The sequence below is a fragment of the Macaca mulatta genome, chromosome 7 (genome assembly GCF_049350105.2).
Source record: "Macaca mulatta isolate MMU2019108-1 chromosome 7, T2T-MMU8v2.0, whole genome shotgun sequence".
NCBI lineage: Eukaryota > Metazoa > Chordata > Mammalia > Primates > Cercopithecidae > Macaca > Macaca mulatta.
Genome location: NC_133412.1, coordinates 28,619,049 through 28,639,649, shown reverse-complemented (window position 1 = coordinate 28,639,649; position 20,601 = coordinate 28,619,049). Strand labels below are relative to the sequence as shown.

Here is a 20,601-nt window from a genome sequence, read left to right as displayed (position 1 = left end):
AGAGGATTCTATAGGTCTGAGGGAGAGGCCCTGCAATCTGCACTGTAATATGCTTCCAGTTGACTCCTGAGCCTACTGTTTGAGAACTGCTCCCAAGAGGAAAGTCAGTAGTAAGATGATTGCCTTCTCCTAGCCTCAGGGACAGGCCCCCATGACTCTAAAAGGTCAAAACATACCCATTGCAGGTGGGGGATGAGTTGATGATAATCTACTAATAGTTTCCAGTCTGACAAATGTGATAGTTCTGCTCTCTGCCCTGTAACAGCGTTAGTGGTAGCACTGCTAGGTCACCTAGAGTTAATTTGACACAGAGATGAGTGTCTCCATTCAATTTGTTAGTGACAGAACAGGTTGCAATTTGGATACAAAACCTTCTACCTTAAAAGCAGGATTAAAAATATACAACAATGATGCTCATGAGGGTTTGAGGGTTTTAAAAAAGCCTTAAAATGTAGGGTAGAGAGCTGAGAGGGAGAGAATGAATCCCCTAAGGAGGCGTTTTCATCTTACAGAAGTCCTTTTTGGAAATTTCTGCTTTGGTCCAGATTTTTAAATAACATGAATTTAAAAAACAAATGAAGTGAGGAATGGAAAACTTGATCTCTCTCAAAAGATGTATTTGAAGTATGTAGTGCTTTTACGTAATTTCAAAAGCATTTCAGCTCATGTAAGATATTTAAAAGCTTCTATGATAATGGAAGCTTTAAGTCGATTTATTTTCAAATACCTAGGATTCTGAAGTATGGCTCACACTTGACTGGAGGTAATAGCCGAAATCTTTCTAAGTATAAAGTGAAATAAGACTGTCGCAATCGTAATAGATAATGAAATGGGATGGGGAACTGCAGTGTGATCTAACAGTATTTGTTAAATACTTATTGAATTAAAAGTGGCAAAAGCAAAGAAGCTTAACAGTGGAAAACAAATCTTTGAGGCTTTGAAGACTTTCTTCAGAGCAGTGTTTCTTAAACCTTTTGGGGGCGGCATGCAATGGGGGACCCGTTGAAGATCTAGTGAAAAGCTGCGGACCCTCATCCACATGGGCAGGAAGGCACAGGCACACACACTTGGCAATTTCTGCAGTTCCATATATTCCCTGGAGCCCAATGGGGAGAGTAATCCGCAGGCCCCATGTTAACAACCTCAGCTTTGACGCTGCATTTTAAGAAAAAAATTGCACCGTATTGATGTCTCTCATTTGGAACTGCTTGAGATCCAGGGGCAACTTTCCCAGCATCTAGGTCCCAGGTGGGCAGTTAAACTAGGGATGTTTTCACTTAAACGGAAACAATTAGGCCGGTCATCTTGTAGGAATGAGGTGATGCCAGGTGAAAAGCCAGACCACTAGTTGATGCCAGAGGAAGAATCCCTTTATTGAAAAAGCCTACGCTCTTTCAGAAACGCGCCTCCATCCTCTCAGAGGGCCCCACCCACAGGCCAGTGGCACAGGCGGAGCCCCAAGGCTGCTGTGGCTCCGTTCACACCAGAAGACGAAAACTTGTGTAAGTAGAGGAGGAAAATAGGCTTTTAAAAACACTGCCTTCGCCCTTCATTTACGTGCGGACTCAAAGAATGTCAGAGGTAGAAGAGACTCCCTCCTTCACCCTCTCCCCAACCTCACAGATGAGAAAACAGACTCCAGTGGGTTGAGGTGCTTGCCAAGGTGACATCCCCAGCTACTCGTGCCCACAGCCCTCTCTGCAGCACCTCGCCGCTGGCCAGGGGAGAAGAGGGCGTCGGCGTCCTCGCCCCACACCCCCAGCCGCCCACCCGGCGGGGGCGCCACGGGGAACCGAGCCCCCGCCTACCGGCACCATGGAGTAGGTCATCATCATCAGCATGTCCTGGCTCTCGGCACGGATATGCGGCGCAGGCTCCCCGCTGTGGCTGCGTTTGTTGCGAGCTGAGCTGGCCGGGTCTTGGGGTGGCGCGGGCGCCCTGCGCGGCGCGCGGCTCAATTCGGCCAGGAAGGAGCGCAGGGCACTGTCCTCGCGCTGCTCCAGGCCCCGCTGCGCCTCCAGCGCCCGCAGCGCCGCACTCAGCCCGCGCCACTGGCACAGCGCGAACACCGTGCCCGCAGCGTTGAGCGCCGAGAGCAGCGCCACGGCCGCCAGGGCGCCGCGCAGGCCCCAACCCGCGTCCCCACGGCCTCGCTCAGGGCCTCGGGCCATGCTCTGTGCGCCTTGGGCCGGGCAGGGCTTGGCAGCCTTCGGCCCTGGCAGCCTTTATACGCCTCGGGCAAGCCGTGGGCTGGTGGCTGCGCCGTGAGTCAAGTCACCCTTTGGCCCAGCTGGCGGGGCAGGATGGGGACAGTAGTGGTGGCGCCCGAGCAGCCCAGAGGGACAGGCGGGCAGAAGCAGGAGAGGAGCCAGCCGAGACAGCCCGCGGAGGAGGGGCTGGCAGGTCTCGCACTGCCAGAGTCCCGCCAGCTGAGCAAACCCTCTCCTCCTCTTCCCATTGCTCTGCCCGTGGGCACTGCCGTGGCCCAGACAGGCAAAGCAAGGGTCAGACTGAGGGGGAGAGCAGGAATTCTTATGGAGAGAAGTCTCCGGATTCCGCCCCCTTCTACCCCCACACTGCCCTCTTTGGAGAAATAGATCAGCATGCCCAGATGCTAAGGCACCTGCCCATTGTCCATGGGAGGTCTGGTCCTGGCCCCAGCCCCAGGCTGCCCATCACTCCCCACCCATGGCCATGAGGCTCCACGGGGCCACTGAAGACCCCAGACGACCTTTCGCAGGAAGGGGATCGATAGGGGCAGGAAGACACTTGGCACTGGAAGGCAAAAAAGGCCACCCATCAGAACCAGAAAAGCCCAGGACTGCCTGGCCAACGGGGCTCGTCCTTGAAGGGAGAGTTCCCGGATTTGACAAGCCAGGAACTCTCCGATGAGATCCACATCCAGAAAATGGCAGGGTGATGAGGAAAACAAAAACAGGAATCAGGAGACCTTGTTCTAAAGCCACTCTGTTGCTATTCGGCTGGGAGGCTTTGAGCATGTCCCAAGACCATGCGGAGGTGCTTTCTGGCCTAAGGGTTGGAGAGCTGGGCCAGGGTTGGGTTCTCACCTAGTCCTAGGAAAGCATGTTGTCCCATGCCTCTCATTTACTCCTCACAACTATTATGTTGCCCAATACCTGCTCTGCCTCGAGGGCCACTGTCAACCAAATGCAGAGGCACTTTTGAGCCTCCTCAGAGAACTTCTTCACTCATGATCTTTCTCAGCTTCTCCTAGAATGGCTCTGCTTCCCTGGGGCCCCAGGGCCTATGGAAAACTAATGTAGACAGCAATCTTCAAACTCCATGTTAAGAACCTCAAGTTTGACATTATTTAAGGAAAGAAAAAAAATCACTCTGTATGGATGTCTCTTTGGGAGACCCAACCAGAAGGCAGGATTGTTGTTTCCATAACCCAATAACTCAAGGAAGAGGTGGCTCCCTGCCATTGAGCCAGTTGGAGCAGTTATAGAGAAAGGACTTCCTCTAGCAGAGGTCACAGTGTTTCAGCACCTGGGGGAGACCAGTAGAATGATCGGAGAGCAAGCACCTTTTGACTTAATGGTAGGAGCTCTGTAACCATCTACTCCCCAAAGATTTGCATTCCGATGTGGTTTGGATCTGTGTCCCCACCCAAATCTCATGTTGAATTGCAATTCCCAGTGTTGCTGGTGGAGCCCAATGGGAGGTGATTGGATCATGGGAGTGGTCCTTCATGAATGGTTTAGCACAATCCCTCAGTGCTGTTCTCATGATAGTGAGTTATCATGAGATCTGGTTGTTTAAAAGTGTGTAGCATCTCTCCTGCCCCCTCTTCCTCCTGCTCCCACCACGTGAGATGTTTCTGCTCCTGCTCTGCCTTCTCCATAAGTAAAAGCTCCCTCAGGCCTCCCCAGACGCAGGTGCTGCCATGCTTCCTGTTCAGCTTGTGGAACCATGAGCCAATTAAAATTCTTTTCCTGTAAGTTACCCAGTCTCAGGCTTTTCTTTATAGCAAGGCGAGAATGGACGAATACACATTCCAATTCTTGCAGGTAGGTATTTCTGGCACAGCAGAGAAAGCTGGGTAGCATCTGACTTCTTGCCCCCTACTTTCCAGGGTGAGCCAGGGTAGAGCCTCTGAGAATGCACAAAGAAACTGAAGTGACATCTCAATCAGAAATTCTGGGTCAAGGTTTAGATTCCTGAGTTTTAATAGGAACATTGACCAACTTCAGTATTCTTAGAAAAGCATCCAGGATAAGGAGAAATTAGGAAAGCATGAAGGTCCAAGTGTTTCATAAAGTACCCCCACTGTGGGAACATGATGACTGGGAGGGGATGGCAGCGATGTAAAAAACTTTGTGCAGGCCAGGCGTGGTGGCTCACGCCTGTAATCCCAGCACTTTGGGAGGCCAAGGCGGGCAGATCGTGAGGTCAGGAGATCGAGACCATCCTGGCTAACACGGTGAAACCCCGTCTCTACTAAAAATACAAAAAAAAAAAAAAAAAAATTAGCCAGGCCTGGTGGCAGGTGCCTGTAGTCCTACCTACTCAGGAGGCTGAGGCAGGAGAATGGCGTGAATCCGGGAGAGCGGAGCTTGCAGTGAGTCAAGATCGCACCACTACACTCCAGCCTGGGCGGCAGAGCAAGACTCTGTCTCAACAACAAAAAAAAAGCTTTGTCCATTTCCTCCCAACTCAAACAATGTTCTGTGACCTACTTGAAGAATTGTCATGTATTCTTATCTCTTTTCATCCAGGTATCAGGTTTAGGGCCAATGGGGAGGAGCCACTGAGAGAGAGGGTTGGCACTTAGCATCAGTCAGATCTTCATTTAATTCAGTAAACACTTAACTGAGCACTTCTTGTGCCAGGTATGGTAATGGGTATTGGAGATACAGGAATAAACAAGACAAGCAGCTTACCCTGTGAGCAGCTGGAACATCATGGAGCCTTCTGGGCTTCTCTTTATCCTAACATTCATTACAGTTACTGTTGACTGATCATCTGTCACCAATACCCACCATTAACCACGGAATAGAAGTCTCCCGAGGCTAGGGGTCATGTCATCCCCAACATATAGCACAGTTCCTGGTTTGGAATTCAGTATTACCCATTGAATAAGTGAGTGAATGAACGAATGAATAAATGAAAGGCTGTATCGTGAAGGCATTTCTATGTAGAACAATGTGGTGTGTGGTGGGGGGTGTGATCTTATGATTACATGTATATAGGTTTTTGTCCATGGTTCCTGGTCCATAACTCCTATGACACTTGTGGTCTTTTGCTGTCATGTAGAGGTGCTTTAGGCCTCAGGAAACAGAATGTTTCTCTGACCTTCTTTGCCCTCCTTTCATCCACCCAAGGCAGGACTCTACAATCTGACTGTGGGTCATAAGACCCTCATTCCAGAGGAGGTCAAGCCCCGTACCCTGGAGGAAGGAATGCTGCACAGAGAGATGAAGAAGAATCTGGACAGACGGATCTTGCTGGGATTAGATCATACTCTTTTTGTCCAATCGCATTTTGTTCAATCACATGCTTCAGTCATGGACAACAAATGAAATCTCCATAAAAGACCCAGAGGACAGGGTTCAGGGAATTTCTGGAGGGCTGAACATGTGGAGGCAAACAGGAAGGTGAAGAAGAATTTATCCTGTCAGCACAGAAGCTCCTGCACTCAGGATCTTCTAGACTTCGCGTATGTATCTCTTCATCTGACTGAACCCTCAACCTGTGGGATCAGACACTCTTTCCAGGTAGATAGCGTTGGAGCTGAGTGGGAGGACACCCAGCTGGTGCCCGCAACTTGGTTTGTGGGGGAAGATCCCCACACATTTGGTCGCGGAAGTCTTCTGTGTTGATGACTGGTGTCATGGTGTGAGAGCAGAGGGAAAACATGGCTTGAGTGTTTTTCTGAATAGGAGGATCTAAGAACTATACTGTTCTATGCCACAGAACTGGCCCCTCACCTTCCTTGCAAGGCTGGCTATCCAATGGTGAGGAGAGGAAGTGATAGCCTGAACCAGTCTCCCCACTTCCCCACCTCCCTCCCCAGTTCAGAGCCCAGATCCAGTAGACAGAGCAGACATGAGGCCCGCTTGGAGCCAGGCAGGCTCTATCAGACACCTTCAGGCCAAGAAGTTGCCCCTCTTGGGATGCAGGACTCAAAAGGCTTGTAGCATGGCCACCCCGTGGGCTGGGTGGGTGGAAAGCCTGGGCTATTACTCTGGGGCAAGAGAGGGGCAGAAGGAACGGCAAAGGAAAGGCCAGACTCCTTTCCGACCAGACTCTACTGTCGGATCCCTCTACAACTCTTCCTGTGTGGGATGATGGCATTTTTCACAGAAGAAGGGGGACATGTCGATATGGCCTACAAGGTAGACATCTTCACTCATCCCTCACCCTAAAGTGGCTGTGCCCAAGCAGCTGCCATGCTCTGTCCTCTTTCCCCTTCTCCTCTATCTTCTCTCTCCAACCCTCTTTCCACCACAGTGCCACACAGTGACCTATCTCCATCACTGGCCTATTTCAGTGTTGCCCACTTTAAGGCCTAGCTCAGAGCCCCCATCCTCATCCAGCCTTGCCTTCCTAGGCCAGCCCCAAGCACTGTGAGCTCTACAAGCTGCAGGGGCTCTGTGGTTATACACCTGGGTTTTGGAATCAGACCTGACCTTGAAACTGTTTTTTAACTGCATGATTTTAGATACTCAAGTTCTTTAAAGAGATTGTAATTGTATCTATTTCATAGGGTTATGGAGCTTTAATGAGAAAATACATGTAAAGCACTTGTTGTATAATAAATGTTCAACACAGGTTGGTATTGTTGGATATGGGCCGTATGAACCGGCTGAGACTTACAGTGTGTGCCTTGTGCTGTTAGTTGATATCTTAGTTCTTCTGTGCCTTATGCTGTTAATTGACATCTTAGTGCTCCCACATCCTATTTATTCAGTTGGGTTACAGTATTCTTAAGGCAGGGACTTATCTTAACTGTGTCCTCTCACAGAGTGGACTTGTGCCAAGTAGGAATATTTGATTAATCGATTGACTAATCATACTTTGTAGATGCTTTTTGAGGAACAGAACTTTTGAATGCATGATAAACTTGGGTTCTTGTCTGAATACAGTGGCTTTGAGGTTGGTTATCTGGAGCCTTTCAGTGTGGATCCCTAAGCCTCCTGAGATTTCTCGAGAGGCAGATACGCCTGCATAGGCTGCCCTGCCTGCTACTTCACAGAATGGGCTGCTACTTTTTACTTATTATTAAAAAAAAAAGTCAGCTATCAATCTGGCCTGTTTTGTTGACACAGGAGGTTCAAGATATAGTGGGGACACAGGGAGATATCTCAATTCCCTTTTTTTGGAGACCAAAGCGGCCAAGAACATTGTGTGCTATCTTTACAATGAGAAGTAGGTTTTCCATTAAAAGGCAGATGCTTCATTTCCAAAAGTTAAATAGAATGGTCCTTAAAAATGATTCCAGCTGGTTAACTTTAGGGCTCTGGAGAATAAAATCAAATTAAAGAATATACCCCAACTTTAGTTCCACAGCATTTCTTCCTGATTGTGAAGTGAATAATTTTCCTGGCCTAGCACTCGGGTATTCTTGTCTTCAGTGATGAGATTGACAGCTACGCTGTGACTTCTGATGGCTTTGCTGCCCCACCGCCCTTCCACCCCACTGGTGATTAGGGAGAGAGCCACCCTAAAAGTTGTTACCACATGTACCTTCCACTCAGCCTCTTCTGGTTGTAACTCCCCATTCCTACTGTTAAACCCCAGGAAACCTCACACCACCCAACCAAAGTCAGCAATTCTCCCTTTTTTCTTTCTTTTGTTCTTTCAGGTATTCATTCACTCAGCAAATGGTAATTGGGTGCTTACTATCTGCCAGGAACTGTGCTAGGAGCCAGGCATAGCATGGAGAGCAAAGCCAGGCACCATTCCTGAAGTCCAGAGTGGGGAGACAGATTTACCAAGCAATATTAGACATGAGGGTGCAGTTCTAAATGCGGCCACGAGATAAATCCTCTGGAAGAAAGGAACGCAGTTCCTTGAGATCGTATCACTGAAGAGCCTGTCCTAGAGTTGGATGTGTGGTTCAGGGAAGGCTTCCCTGAGAAAAGGATGCTTGTGTTGGCACCTGAAGCTGAGTTGTAAACTAGGCGAAGGTGGGAGTGAGGAGAGATGCAGAGGGGAGGAACAACATGTTCAAGGCCCTATGGCAGGAGATGGCATGGCTTATTTGAGGAACAATAGGAAGGCAATGTGGTGCTGCATGGAGCGTCAGGAGCAAGGAGGAGGGAGTGAAAAGAGACTGTAAGCAAGGCAGGGGCCAGACTCTGTGGGTGGGACGTGCCGTGTAGGGTTGAGGCCTTTACTATAAAAGCAATGAGAAACCAAGGAGGAGTTTTACATGTGTGTGGGATGGGAAGGAGTGGGTAGATGGATGATAGATTTTCATTTTAAAAGATCACCTTTTGTTGCCAAGACTTGCAGTGGCTTCTGTCACTATGGAAACCATGTATGATCTCTGACCTCCACCAGGGCCAACTTTAGCCTTTAAAACCACCTTTCCAAATGAAGTAAGGAAGTGCTAAGTTCTAGAAAATGTCACTTTCTCTTTCATCTGTATGTAAAAAAGTAGTTGAAAAACAGAACCGTGACTAACATTTAGATCATTTAGCCAATCTTGATACTAGTAGGGGTCTTTGTATAATACACAGTGTGTTGTTAGCATTTTCTTGGAAGTTAGCCTTTGGTGCTTCCAGGTAAAAGCACCAAATCTGCTTATCTCTAGGGTTGGGAATAAGAATAGACAATATTGCTTCCCTTGTGAGATTTTAGTCCAAGTCGGGCTGGTAACAACAGATTTCTACCTATCGTAGCAGCAGTGTCTTAGAGCTTTGAGTTGCACACTCATTGTTTGACATGGAGCTGTCTGTGGTTGGGAAGGTAATGCCATTTCAAATCCCTGCTTTCCATTGTTTTCTCTCCTTCTTCACAACAAACATGCCCTCCTACCCCACCCCACTCCACCTTTCTAGTGTAGTGTACCCGATTGTCACAGGTTAGATTCTCTGGAAACAAGTGCTGAGATGGAATTTGGAGTACAAGATGGTTATTAGGGATCAGCACCTATGAAGGAAAGAAGGAGAAGCAGGATTGGGCAGAGGGAGAAATCCAGCACAGTCCAACCCTGTGAAGCCTCAGCCAACCCACTGGGAAGATTGGATTTGTATTGCCCATCAGAGTGTCCCGTGTCAGGCCAAAGTGACTGGGCTTTTACCCACTTCACTCAGTCACAGGACAGATGTGGGCTGCCCTGGGGCCAGGTGGCTCTCTGTAGCTGAAGCATGCTTTAATCTTAATCTCTGCAGCCAGGCGGTCAGTCCTTTCTTGAAAGTGCTGTGCACGTCTACCACATCAACCACCTGAATCTGCCATTCCAACATTAGAAGGCTTTAAATTGTAACCGTGTCAGGCTGTAGAAAGAAATCTTTTCCTTTTTCACCTGGAGTTATGGCCTTTCAATGAATAAAAAAGCGATTGTTTTCAGAACAATGAAAATATAAAGGGAAGCTCTAAGAGTGGATTCTGTGAAATCATGAGAATGGCTCATGAATTTGAAACTGCTAAATCCACAGAAGTAAGTTAAAACTGCAAAGCTCCACTTAACGAAACTCGAGTCACTGTTTTTGAAAGGATAAAACAAAGCCTTACATGTGTAGAGCACTTCAGTTTTCACAGCACTTGCTCATGTCATTTGAGTCCCATAATAAGCCTGTGAAGGGGGCAGGGCAGGTTTTATAAGCATTTCACAGATGAGGAAGTCAGGGCTCAGGAGGTTTAAGTAATCTGCCCAAGGTCACATTGTTGAAACCTCATCAGCGTTCACCCACGCCCTTTTTATCAAAAGTAGGAACTTTTTTGGCCCCCATCTCAGGCCACTGAGGAATGCTCAAAATGATGGACAGGAAGTGAAACAGTAGAGCAGGGAGGTGATTCAAAGTGATGGAGTGGAAAAGGGCTCAGACTGGCACTTGGCTCCAAGGCTTAAAAACAAACCTGGAGCAGGTGCTGAATGCTAGAATGTGTAAGCTAGTCAAGAGAGAAAGCCAAGCCTGGTCTAGCAGAGTGAGGAGGGTTTTAAGAGAGCAATGATGTAACTACATGATTTCCTAAAAACCATGTAGGGGAACTGTCATCTCTGCAGTGAATAGGTGCATAGAAGTCCTAAAAAAAAAAAAAAAAAAAGTGAATTTGGGGCCTGGTAGCCTAAGACCTTTCCTTCCTGGGTTGCAAAGGCAGAGTAACAAACTAGAATAGATATGCCTTACCTCTCCAAAGAGACTGGTTGGGAGTGACCAAAAGGGATTCCTGCCAATATCAAGCCTAAAGAAGATGACACCCCATCTGCTGAGCCTGGAGACTCAAGCCAGGGACCAGATGAGCGGCCCCAGCTAGGGGAAGCTTACCTTTTATTGCCAAGACTTGCAGTGGCTTCTGTCACTATGGAAGCCATGTATGATCTCTGACCTCCACCAGGGCCAACTTTAGCCTTTAAAACCACCTTTCCAAATGAAATAAGGAAGTGCTGAGTTCTAGAAAATGTCACTTTTTAGGTCAAACTGTGGACCCCAAACCCGTGCTACTTTCTTAAAGCTGTGTGAGCAAACACATGGTCTCCAAACCACCCCCGATTCTGTAATCATAAGAGGGCACCAGTATCCGGGCATCAGTGAGTATCCTGGCAGATGGACCTGGCTGGATGAGGTAAGGGAGTTGTAGAGGTGTGCTGAGTCTATCTCTACTCCTGAGCCTGGGAGGTGTGAGAAAACAGGAAGATGAGAGTCTCCCCGCAGTGACTTGATAGGGGATTGATAACCACCATTTGTGGATCTGTCCCTTCTGAGAAGGCACCTCAGCTGCTGGGCCTGAGCCTAGAGAGCAGACAAAAGAAAACATTACCCTCATACCTAAGGGGCATAGCAATGCTCTTAGAAGAGGCTCACATGAAACCAAGCCACTAGGGAACAGTAATACGTTTTAAAATATTAACATTAGGACATAAAAATTCCAGTAGAGCACAAAAAGGCTTTCTGCAACCAAATGACAAGATCTGCAGACAAATTCAGTAGCTGAAGGAAAGAGAGGTAGTAGTTAATAGGAAGTAAATTTTCCAAGTTAAGAAAGGGCCTCAGTCTGCCTATTGGAAAGTTTTGGCAAGTTATGGGCAGGACAAATGATTCACAGGTTGGGAAATTCCAGAAGTCTAAGGATGAAAAGAAAATCCTACAATCTTCTAGAAAGAAAGTACAAGTGACTTATAGGAGAAGAAGGATCATGGGGGCATCAGCTTTCTATTCTATGACACCTGAAGTAGGGATGATTGAGGCCAATTGCGTGAAGATTACTGAGAGAAAAATACTGCACACCAAGAATCCTGTAGCAAGACCCCACTTCTCTGTCAGGGTCAAGGAAACATAGTTGAGAATATACAAGGAAAAGATTTGTCACCCATATCTTCCATCAGAGAAAAGGGTGTTAAGATCTAACCAAACAATCGACGCATCAGCTTAAAGGCTGCAGGATGAAAAGAGGAAAAGGGAGAAAAAAATTAGTGGCGAGAAAGGAGCCTTACAACACATCATCAGTTAAATTCAGACAGATAATAATAGATAGTTCAGGAATGTGTAATTGCGAAAATAGAAGAGACATATTTCAAGGGAAATGTTAACAATAGCCTGGAACAAAAAGTTCTAAAGGAGAAAGAGGGGAAGTGAAGTTTCCACAGGTCTCACATTGGTGTGTGAGAGTGGGAAGTGAAAGCACTCTAAAGGCCTCATGCTGGGGGAGGAGGAACAGCAGGAGAGGAGAGAATCTGGGGAAACAGTTGGACTCTTATGTTGGTATAGTGGACTAAAAGAATGAGTTTGACTACCAGTGACAAAAATGAGAAAGAGCTGGTAGAATGAAAAACTAGACTAGAGCTCCCAAATAAAGAAGAGAAAGAAAATAATGAATAGCAACTTGATAACTAATTAATACAAAGAACATCAAGGGGGCTTAGATGAGTAATACATATTAAGTAAAATAGAAGAAATAAAATTCAGTGTATTATTAAATGTGAATAGAATTATTCTTAAAAGAGAGACTATTAGATTAATCTAAAAGCAGACAGTTATATGCTTTCTTGTTTATATATATATATGTATATCTATATACATACACACACAAACACAAGAAAGAAACACATTTAACAAATGTGATAAAGATTGAGAATAAAAAGTCAAGAAAAAATACCAGGCAAATCCAAATAACAAAGCAGGAAAGAATTACTATGTTAATACCCAACAAAATGAAATGTAACGAGCACTGAATAAGACAGAGTTGCTATGTAATGATAAGATAATAATTTGCAAAAAGTCACTAACCAGTATGTGTTAAAAATCAAATGTGAAAACTAGTAAAGCCATGTGTGATTCCAGTACCTTTTTTCTTTACAGACAGCAAGAAATTGCGCCCCCCTGAACTCGCTCCCATTCTATCCAGTTCTACTCCATAAATAACCATTCTGGGTCATACAAATACATATGCACTTGCAAAGACGCAGACAAAAGATGCTAACAATACTTATCTCCTTCTGGGTCAGTATTTACAGATTTGCCCCCATTCCTTATTTCTATGAGGAGAGATTTCTCTAAAATGTCCCATGTCCTCTTTCCCCTTCTCCCCCTTTGCTTCTCCCCAGAGAGGAGGAATGTCTTGGCTGACTCATCTTCTTCACCTCTCCTCTTTCCTCTGCATAGCCAGCCTTATCAGCAAGCTGTCATTCTGGTCTACACTCAAGTAGTTCCAGCTCTCCAGGGGCAGCCTCTGTGCAGAAAGGCCTCGGGTGTTCAGTGCTGCCTGTGATCAGTGGGTCTGTCTTTCTCATTTTGAAAAATTGTTGCTGAGCATTTAATGTCACCATTTCCAATGTCAGCTTTATCCCTAATAAAGTGGATGTTTTGATCTCCATCTGCCTGGCTCTCATCCTACCACCTGATTGGTTTAGAATTCTGGTGGAGAAAACAGGAACTCAATTCTGGGGGTCTCCTTACAACTCCAAAGCCACCTTATTCTTCCCAAAGTCAACCAGCCATCTTTAATACGGCTATACTCCTCAGCTGCACTTCCTCACCCCTCATTCATTCCCCAAGTCATGGTCATGTAGCTTCTCCTCCCACCAAACATTGAACCCATCCTGCCAACGTCGCTGATGACTTATTTGCAAAATACAATGAAAACTTTTCAGTCTAAAGGTCAATCTCACTTGAACGTCTCTGCAACTTTCAAAGCTCTTCATCACTTCCTCCTCCTTGACATCCCTTTCTTTCTGAGTTTCCATGACATTACTTTCTCTTGGTTTTCCTCCTACTTCTCTGATTGTTCATTCTCAGCCTCCTTGAACTGTTCTTCACCTTCTGTGCACCTCAACTGCTAGTGTTCTCCAGGGTTGTGCCCTACATCCTCACGCTGTTGACTCTTCCTTGATGATTTAATCCACTGCCAAGGCTTCTGACCACCACATACCCAAACCCTGCCTGCTGCCCAGGCAAGTACCGGTGGTGTGACTCCATGTGTGACGGAAGAAGGTACCATATCATTTTATTTTTTGTTGCTTTATTAATGACAGCAAGATGTTTTCGTATTTCACTGATCAGTTGTGCATGTTTGTAGGTATATGTGTATAAATCCTTTCCTCACTTGACATTTCTTATGCTCTTCCCTCCTCCTCTTCCTTTCTGTCCTGCACCTTAGTTTGGGTTCACAACACACCTCAACGATGTCACCGTGCCACTTCTCCAAGTGCACCTTCTACTCCCAGTCTGCTAGTTTGTGAGCCCAGACTCGATTCTTCAGTCCGTTGGATATGTTCACACACAGGGCCCTCCGTGCCCCACCTCTGCCTACTCTCTCTCTGCCCTGTTTCTCACCATTCTGCCCTTGTGCCTTATGTTCCTTCTTCCAGCTTCCGGGAGGTGCCTTCTCCCTCCCTGCTCTTTGCCACTGTCATGCTCATTTCTTTGCCTGTTTTCCTCTTCTCCCCTTCTCTGACTGGCTGACTTTATTCTTTAAAACACACATCTGCTGTCCCTTCTGGGAAGCCCTTCAGTCCCACCTCCCAGGGAGGGCTATCTGCCCCGACTGTGCGCTTCCACTGCAATTGTATTTACCCATCCTGGTGTATATCTGGTCATTTCTCAATGGCCTGTTGCTTCCTGTCTGTCTCCCTGCCAGGCTGTGAACTCCTTGGGGATACGCCTGTATCTTGCTCATCTAATACTCCCAGAACCTCATGCATACCTGGCATGTAGTAGATGTTCAACACATTTTTGAATGAGTGAATGTGTGACAGAGGGCAGTGCCCTTACAATTTCTTTTGGAGATCTCCCTTCCTGACCACAGGATTCACTTGCTGAAGGGGAGTGATCAGTTTCATACCAGCAGCACCCTCTGCCCACTGAGAGATGGTTCTCCACTGGGAAACTTTCTTCATCCCTGGTGGTATTTGAAGGGAGTTCTCTATACGTGTTTACCTCGTAAAATTTCCCTCTGTCATTGGCCCTGGCCTTGCTGGCCTTCCCATTACACTTCTTGGGGGGCACTACTAATAGCCATGTCTTCAGCTGTTTTTCAAAAGGCCCCTAGCCTTAATATCCAAATAGACACTGAAAAGGAGTGGAAATCCTGGGGCAGTCAGCTCTCAGAGGGTGCCTTGTTGGTGTCTCCTGCCTCTCTGGTTTGCCATTGCCTGGCTCCTGCTGAGTCTGGAGTGGGGCCCTATGTGTGGAAGCAGTAGCCGCCTGTTAGAGTGCTCCAGGTCATCTCAGCATGGACCAAGGGCTGTTATGGCCAAGAGCCTGGCATCCCAGAGTCAGTGATGAGAAGAGAGGAGGCAGGCCGGGGCAAGAACATGGCTCAGACTCGTGTGGGAGTGCGTTAGTCAGGGTTTTTCAGAGAAACAGAACCAATAGGGTGTATACAGAAAGAGATTTATTATAAGGAATTGGCTTATGCAAGTATGTAGGCTGACAAATCCCAAGATCTGTAGGGTAAGTTGGCAAGCAGGAGACCTACGAGAGTGTAGGCCCGGTCTGAGGACCAGCAGGCTCAAAGCCCAGGAAGAGCCAATGTTTCAGTTTGTATCTGAAGGCAGGAAGAAGCCAACGTCCTAGCTTGAAGCCAGTCAGGCAGCAGCAATTCTCTTACTCGGGGGATGGTAACTTTTTGTCTATTCAGGCCTTCAACTGATTTTTTGAGGCCCACTTGCACTGGGGAGGGCAATCTGCTTTACTGCAACTCATTCCGTTTAAATGTGAATCACATCCAGAAACACCCTCCCCAACACACCCAGAAAAATATTTGACCAAATATCTGGGCATCCTATGACCCAGTCAAGTTGACACATAAAATTAACCATCACAGGGAGCAATAGGGTGATCAGGTAACTCTCAACTCCAGCTGTTGGAAGGCACATTTAACCTACACACACATGTGTGCGTACACACACACACACACACCCCTGCCCTGTAACTCAGGATTCCCAGTGAGGGTGGTTCCACCCGTTAAGAGGTGTCTTTGGAAATTTACGGAGGCATTTGTTACTATCACAGTTTGTTATGATGACGAATGTGGGATGCCATTAATATTTATTGTCCAATAAATGTCGATGGGGGACGGGTGGGGGGGATGTCAGATGCTCTGTAGTGGTCAGGACCATCCACATCACAAGTGACTGTCCCTCATGACTTTCAAATGTCCCACTTGATGTTTATGTCCATGAAAACCTGTGTATACTTAGGTGGATCTAGCATCCAACCCCATTTTATATATAAACACACAGGATTTTTTTTTTTTTTTTTTGCAGTTTTAACATACACTGAATTTTTCAGGAATGCAGCATAGAGTGAAGATGGTACATGTTTGTTCAGGACTTTATGAAGATTGTTCACCATTTTGGAAAATCATGTTATGTATGGCAATGGTGATCACAGTGTTTGAGCCATCCTAAAAACACATGTGAATCTATGTGCATTTATATCTATTGCATTCATGGCGACTCTACACATAGGTGCAGACATCTAACTACACACTAGGTTTTCCAGTGTAGTCATGTACAAGTTTTTTCAGATACTGAAATGCTTATTTTTCTATAAAATTGCTTTTCTTTCTTTCTTGATTATAACCCAGTGAGTGCATTATAATTTTTTTTTTGATATTATGAATTTTGGGAGAAAATGTTGTGTGTAGGTAGATATATTATCTATGGGTTTCAACTGAGCATAACAAAAGGAGAGTTACAAGTTATGTGGTGTTGGTTTGTTTGTTTTCATTGGTTTGATTTTTCTGAGACGGAGTCTTATGTTATAAGAAGGGACACTGATGTGGCAGAGAGCCACTATTTCAACTGAACTAGTGCCTGTGAAGAACACACATCTGTCTGTTGGGCTGAGCCTGGCCCCAAGGGGCCTGTGGACACTGGATCCCGAAGGCACTGGATCCTTGATTACCTTATTTTCCACTTTGAGGACACTTCAGAGATTAAGTCCCCAAGCAACTGACTGATAAGTCCTACTCCTCAGTGTCACTGGAATATTTCTGTGTTCTACCAAGGAATGGAAGAATCAAGAGGCTTCACACCTAGCTCCTCCCAGAAGCTTGCAGGCCCTGCCTCCTCCGTGAAGGCCTCCCTGATCCGCTCCACATCGAGGAGCCTCTTTCTCCACTTCTCTGTTCTGCCCACTTGCTGCACCTTAACTTTTTTTTCATAAGTTCACTTCTTATGTTCTCAAAATGACTGTAAACTCCTTGAGGGAGGAAATGGATGTGTTCTGTGTCCTAAGGCATTCATTAAGAATGTCAAATGGGCCAGGCATGGCAGCTCACATCTGTAATCCCAGCACTTTGGGAGGCCAAGGTGGGTGGATCACTTGAGGCAAGGAGTTTGAGACTAGCCTGGCCAACATGGTGAAACACCATCTCTACTAAAAATACAAAAATTAGCTGGGTGTGGTGTGTGCCTCAGGAGGCTGAGGCAGAAGAATCACTTGAACCCCAGAGGCAGAGGTTGCAGTGAGCTGAGATCATGCCACTGCATGACAGAGCAAGATTCTGTCTCAAAGGGAAAAAAAAAGAAAAAAGAAAAAGAAAAAAAAAAGAATGTCAAATGAATTAGTGAATGGATGGATGAGTGAATGCATGCATGCGTGATTTGGGGGATGAGAACATTAGATGGCTCTACTAATTTAATCCCAGTGTCTGTGGAAATCAAACACAGGAAACTGCTTTGTGCTTTCTACCAGCCAGCTCACCAACTGAGCCCCTAATGGTGCCTTAGGCTTTACTCAGGAGTTTAATTAAGCCCTGGCACTTGATTCTGAAAGAAATGGAGAACAGTGATGAACACAGGAGAGATCTGGGCAGTAACCAGCCTGGCATATGGCGCCGTGGATCACCCACTGGCCTTAGGGCTGGACTAAGTCCTAGGTAACTTTACTTCTAAATGTTACTCGTGTTTATTCTTTCAAGATGCTAGACGATTAAGACCTTTTCTTGACTACCCAAAACCAAAAAATACGGGCTGCATTTGGATCATTACTGGTGTATGCAGAGTCATTGGAGATGTAGTGGGAGTAGGGAAAACAGTTCTGGGTTTGGATGCAAAAGACTGAGCTTGACCCCAGACTTTCCCCACAACTAGATGTATGGCCATGGGCAAGCTAGTTCATATTTCCAGGTTTAAACCTATGGTTCAATGAAATGCAGTAAACAACGATTCAGAGGAATTACACAGCGATGTGTTTATAGTAGATACAACATGAAGTTAAAAATACTTGTACTTTCAGGCCTCTCATTGCCCTGGCCCCTTCCAAAGCCCTGTGTCGCATTTTGTTAGACGGTATCACTATCCTAAACCTGGGTCTCATATTAATTTCTTCCAGGTTCAAAATTCTATGTTTCTGGCCAATGAATTTGAAAAAGAACATTTTCTGTTATACAATTGCATTCTATTCCATAACTTGTCATTTTTTATTTTCAAGGACACCACTGCATCATATATACATTGTTCCTTTCTTTAGGTACTTAGTATGATTTTGGACAAATCTGATACAGAAAATTGAAAGTCTAGATCCCTGGGATTTACTAGTATAATGCTTAAAGTTGAGCCACATTCTCAACTTTATCGTAGTTGAAAATTCTACAGCAAGAATTCTTTAACTGTAAGGTCTATGTTGGGTTACTATGAGTTTTGTTCTAGTCTCATTTTCATTGTTCAAGAGTTCTGGACATCTGATGCTGCCCATGCAATTCTCTTCCTTTCTTTTTCTAGAAGAGCTTCGCGTCTGGCCACTTGGAAGCTGGGCCGTGGGAGCTCCAGGGGTAAACTATGCATTGAGCTGACAGTGCTCAGTAAGACAAATCTTTACTCTGTGACAATCTGGTTTGGATACCTACCCTAATCAAACTGGGAACATCTGGGGAAGACTCAGGAGTTATCTTAATTATAGACACCTCTGACTTATAGTGATTCAACTTGTGATTTTTCAATTTTATAATGGTGTGACGTTCACTTTTAGTAGAAACTGTACTTCGAGTACCCATACAACCATTCTGTTTCTCACTTTCAGTACAATATTCAATAAATTACATGAGCTATTCAACACTTTATTATAAAATGGGCTTTGTGTTAAATGATTGCCTAATTGTGCACTAATGTAAGTGTTCTGAGCACATTTAAGGTAGGCTGGGCTAAGCTATGATGTTTGGTAGGTTAGGTGGACTCAATGCAACCCCCCCCCTTTTTTTGAGAGGGAGTCTGGCTCTGTCACCAGGCTGGAGTACAGTGGCGCCGTCTCGGTTCACTGCAACCTCTGACTCCTGGGTTCAAGCTATTCTCCTGCCTCAGGCTCCCAAGTAGCTGGGATTACAGGCATGCGCCACCACGCCTGGCTAATTTTTGTATTTTTAGTAAAGATGGGGTTTCACCATGTTGGCCAGGATGGTCTTGATCTCCTGACCTCGTGATCCGCCTGCCTCAGCCTCCCAAAGTGCTGAGATTACAGGCATGAGCCATGGCGCCCAGCCTGCACTTTCAATTTACAATATTTCCAACGTACAATGGACATATAGGGATGAGCACAGTGGTAAGTTGAGGAGCACCTGTACTTGTTGGATAACTATGAGGCTCAATCCCCATGGTTAGTGTTGTACTCTGCTAGCCCAACAGGCTAGAACAGAGAAAGCGGATGGCAGGGGAGGCGAATATCTATGGACTGCACGTCCTTACAATGGGCTCTTTCTTCCCAGACTTCTCAGTCCTCACCACCCCTACACCCTGCCAGCAAAGAACACCCACAGGACATCTGTCTTCAGCTTGCTGTTCAGATCCACTATAAGGGCTTCACCCTGTAGCAACTTGGCTTGGACACTAACCCTAGGCAAACAGGCAATGTTTTTTGAGATAGGGTCTCTTGCTTGTTGTCCAAGCTGGCCTCAGCCTCCAGGGCTCAAGTACTCCTCTGGCCTCCCAAGCAGCTGGGACTGCAGGCACATAACTGTGTGCCCTAAACTTGTAAATTTTGTCTGGTTCAGGAATTCTCTTAATTATTTTGTTTTTCTTGTAACTGGTATTTTGTTCCCTTTGTGAGGAGGGGAAAGGAAGTGTTTATTTATCCTGTTTTGTCATTTTCACCAAAAATGAGGTTACAAATCTACTTCTGACTTTAATTTGTAACAAACCCCAGAATTTTGTTATTGTTTTGCCTCTGACTTTTGTTTTCCCAACGACTTTTGTTTTCCCAACATAAAATCACTTCCACCTCAGATTTACAACCCCTAGGGTCCCTAGAACTCTAAAAATTCCAGATCAGTGGACAGCTTAAAGGGTTTCCTGTTAACATTTACTCTACCTGTCTGAAATTTGCATCTTCCATTGCTCTTTCTCACTTAATTTTAATTTGTATGTGTTTGTTTGTTAGTTGGACTTAAATAGACATTTCATTTTTAACCAGTTTTAAAGCTGCCTTTTATTTTTGGCTCATAATTATGTTTTAGTTTATATTATTTTATTGCCATTTCATTCTCAACCAGCCAGGAGCTGGCCTGGATTAGAAGAACTGGGTTCTAACCTACCCCTCATTGGCCTGTTACATTGTCACACAGGGTGCATTACTTAATTCATCAGACTGGGGCTCAGTCAATGTGATGGCCCCTCTCTTTATGATGTTCTAGTAGCCTATAAATTGGCTTTGTTTTATTCACTCTGATTTCTATGTTAGCATCTTTGGAAAAATTCCTAAACTTATTTGGGAACAAATTGTTATTATATGAGGCTAATGGTAACTAGAAATAACTATAATAATTCCCAAGAAGTTATGACTTTATAAAATATTCATCTTTGGCAATGACCAGAAATGTCTACCTTTACATAAATAAGTGTGTCCACTCTTTTTGGGGCTGGCGGGGAGTCTTCTGACTGGCCTTCATGTGTGGGAATAGCCCCATTCCAAGTGCTGCTTGATTGTAAAATTGGACCAAGCCTGTCGTCACACTGCCCAGTCTTTGGGTAGG

General features: G+C 45.7%; 1 protein-coding gene across 2 annotated transcripts in view; it reads right to left on the bottom strand.

Moving 5' to 3' along the window:
- GLDN (gliomedin) overlaps positions 1–2,380 on the bottom strand; it is a 70,708-nt gene extending 68,328 nt beyond the window's left edge. For both annotated transcript variants that reach the window (XM_015142242.3, XM_015142243.3), the window contains exon 1: positions 1,809–2,380. In XM_015142242.3, the coding sequence (XP_014997728.3) occupies positions 1,809–2,171 (363 nt within the window). In that variant the 5' untranslated portion in view covers positions 2,172–2,380. The remainder of the gene's footprint in view (positions 1–1,808) is intronic.
- Positions 2,381–20,601: the final 18,221 nt, after the last annotated feature.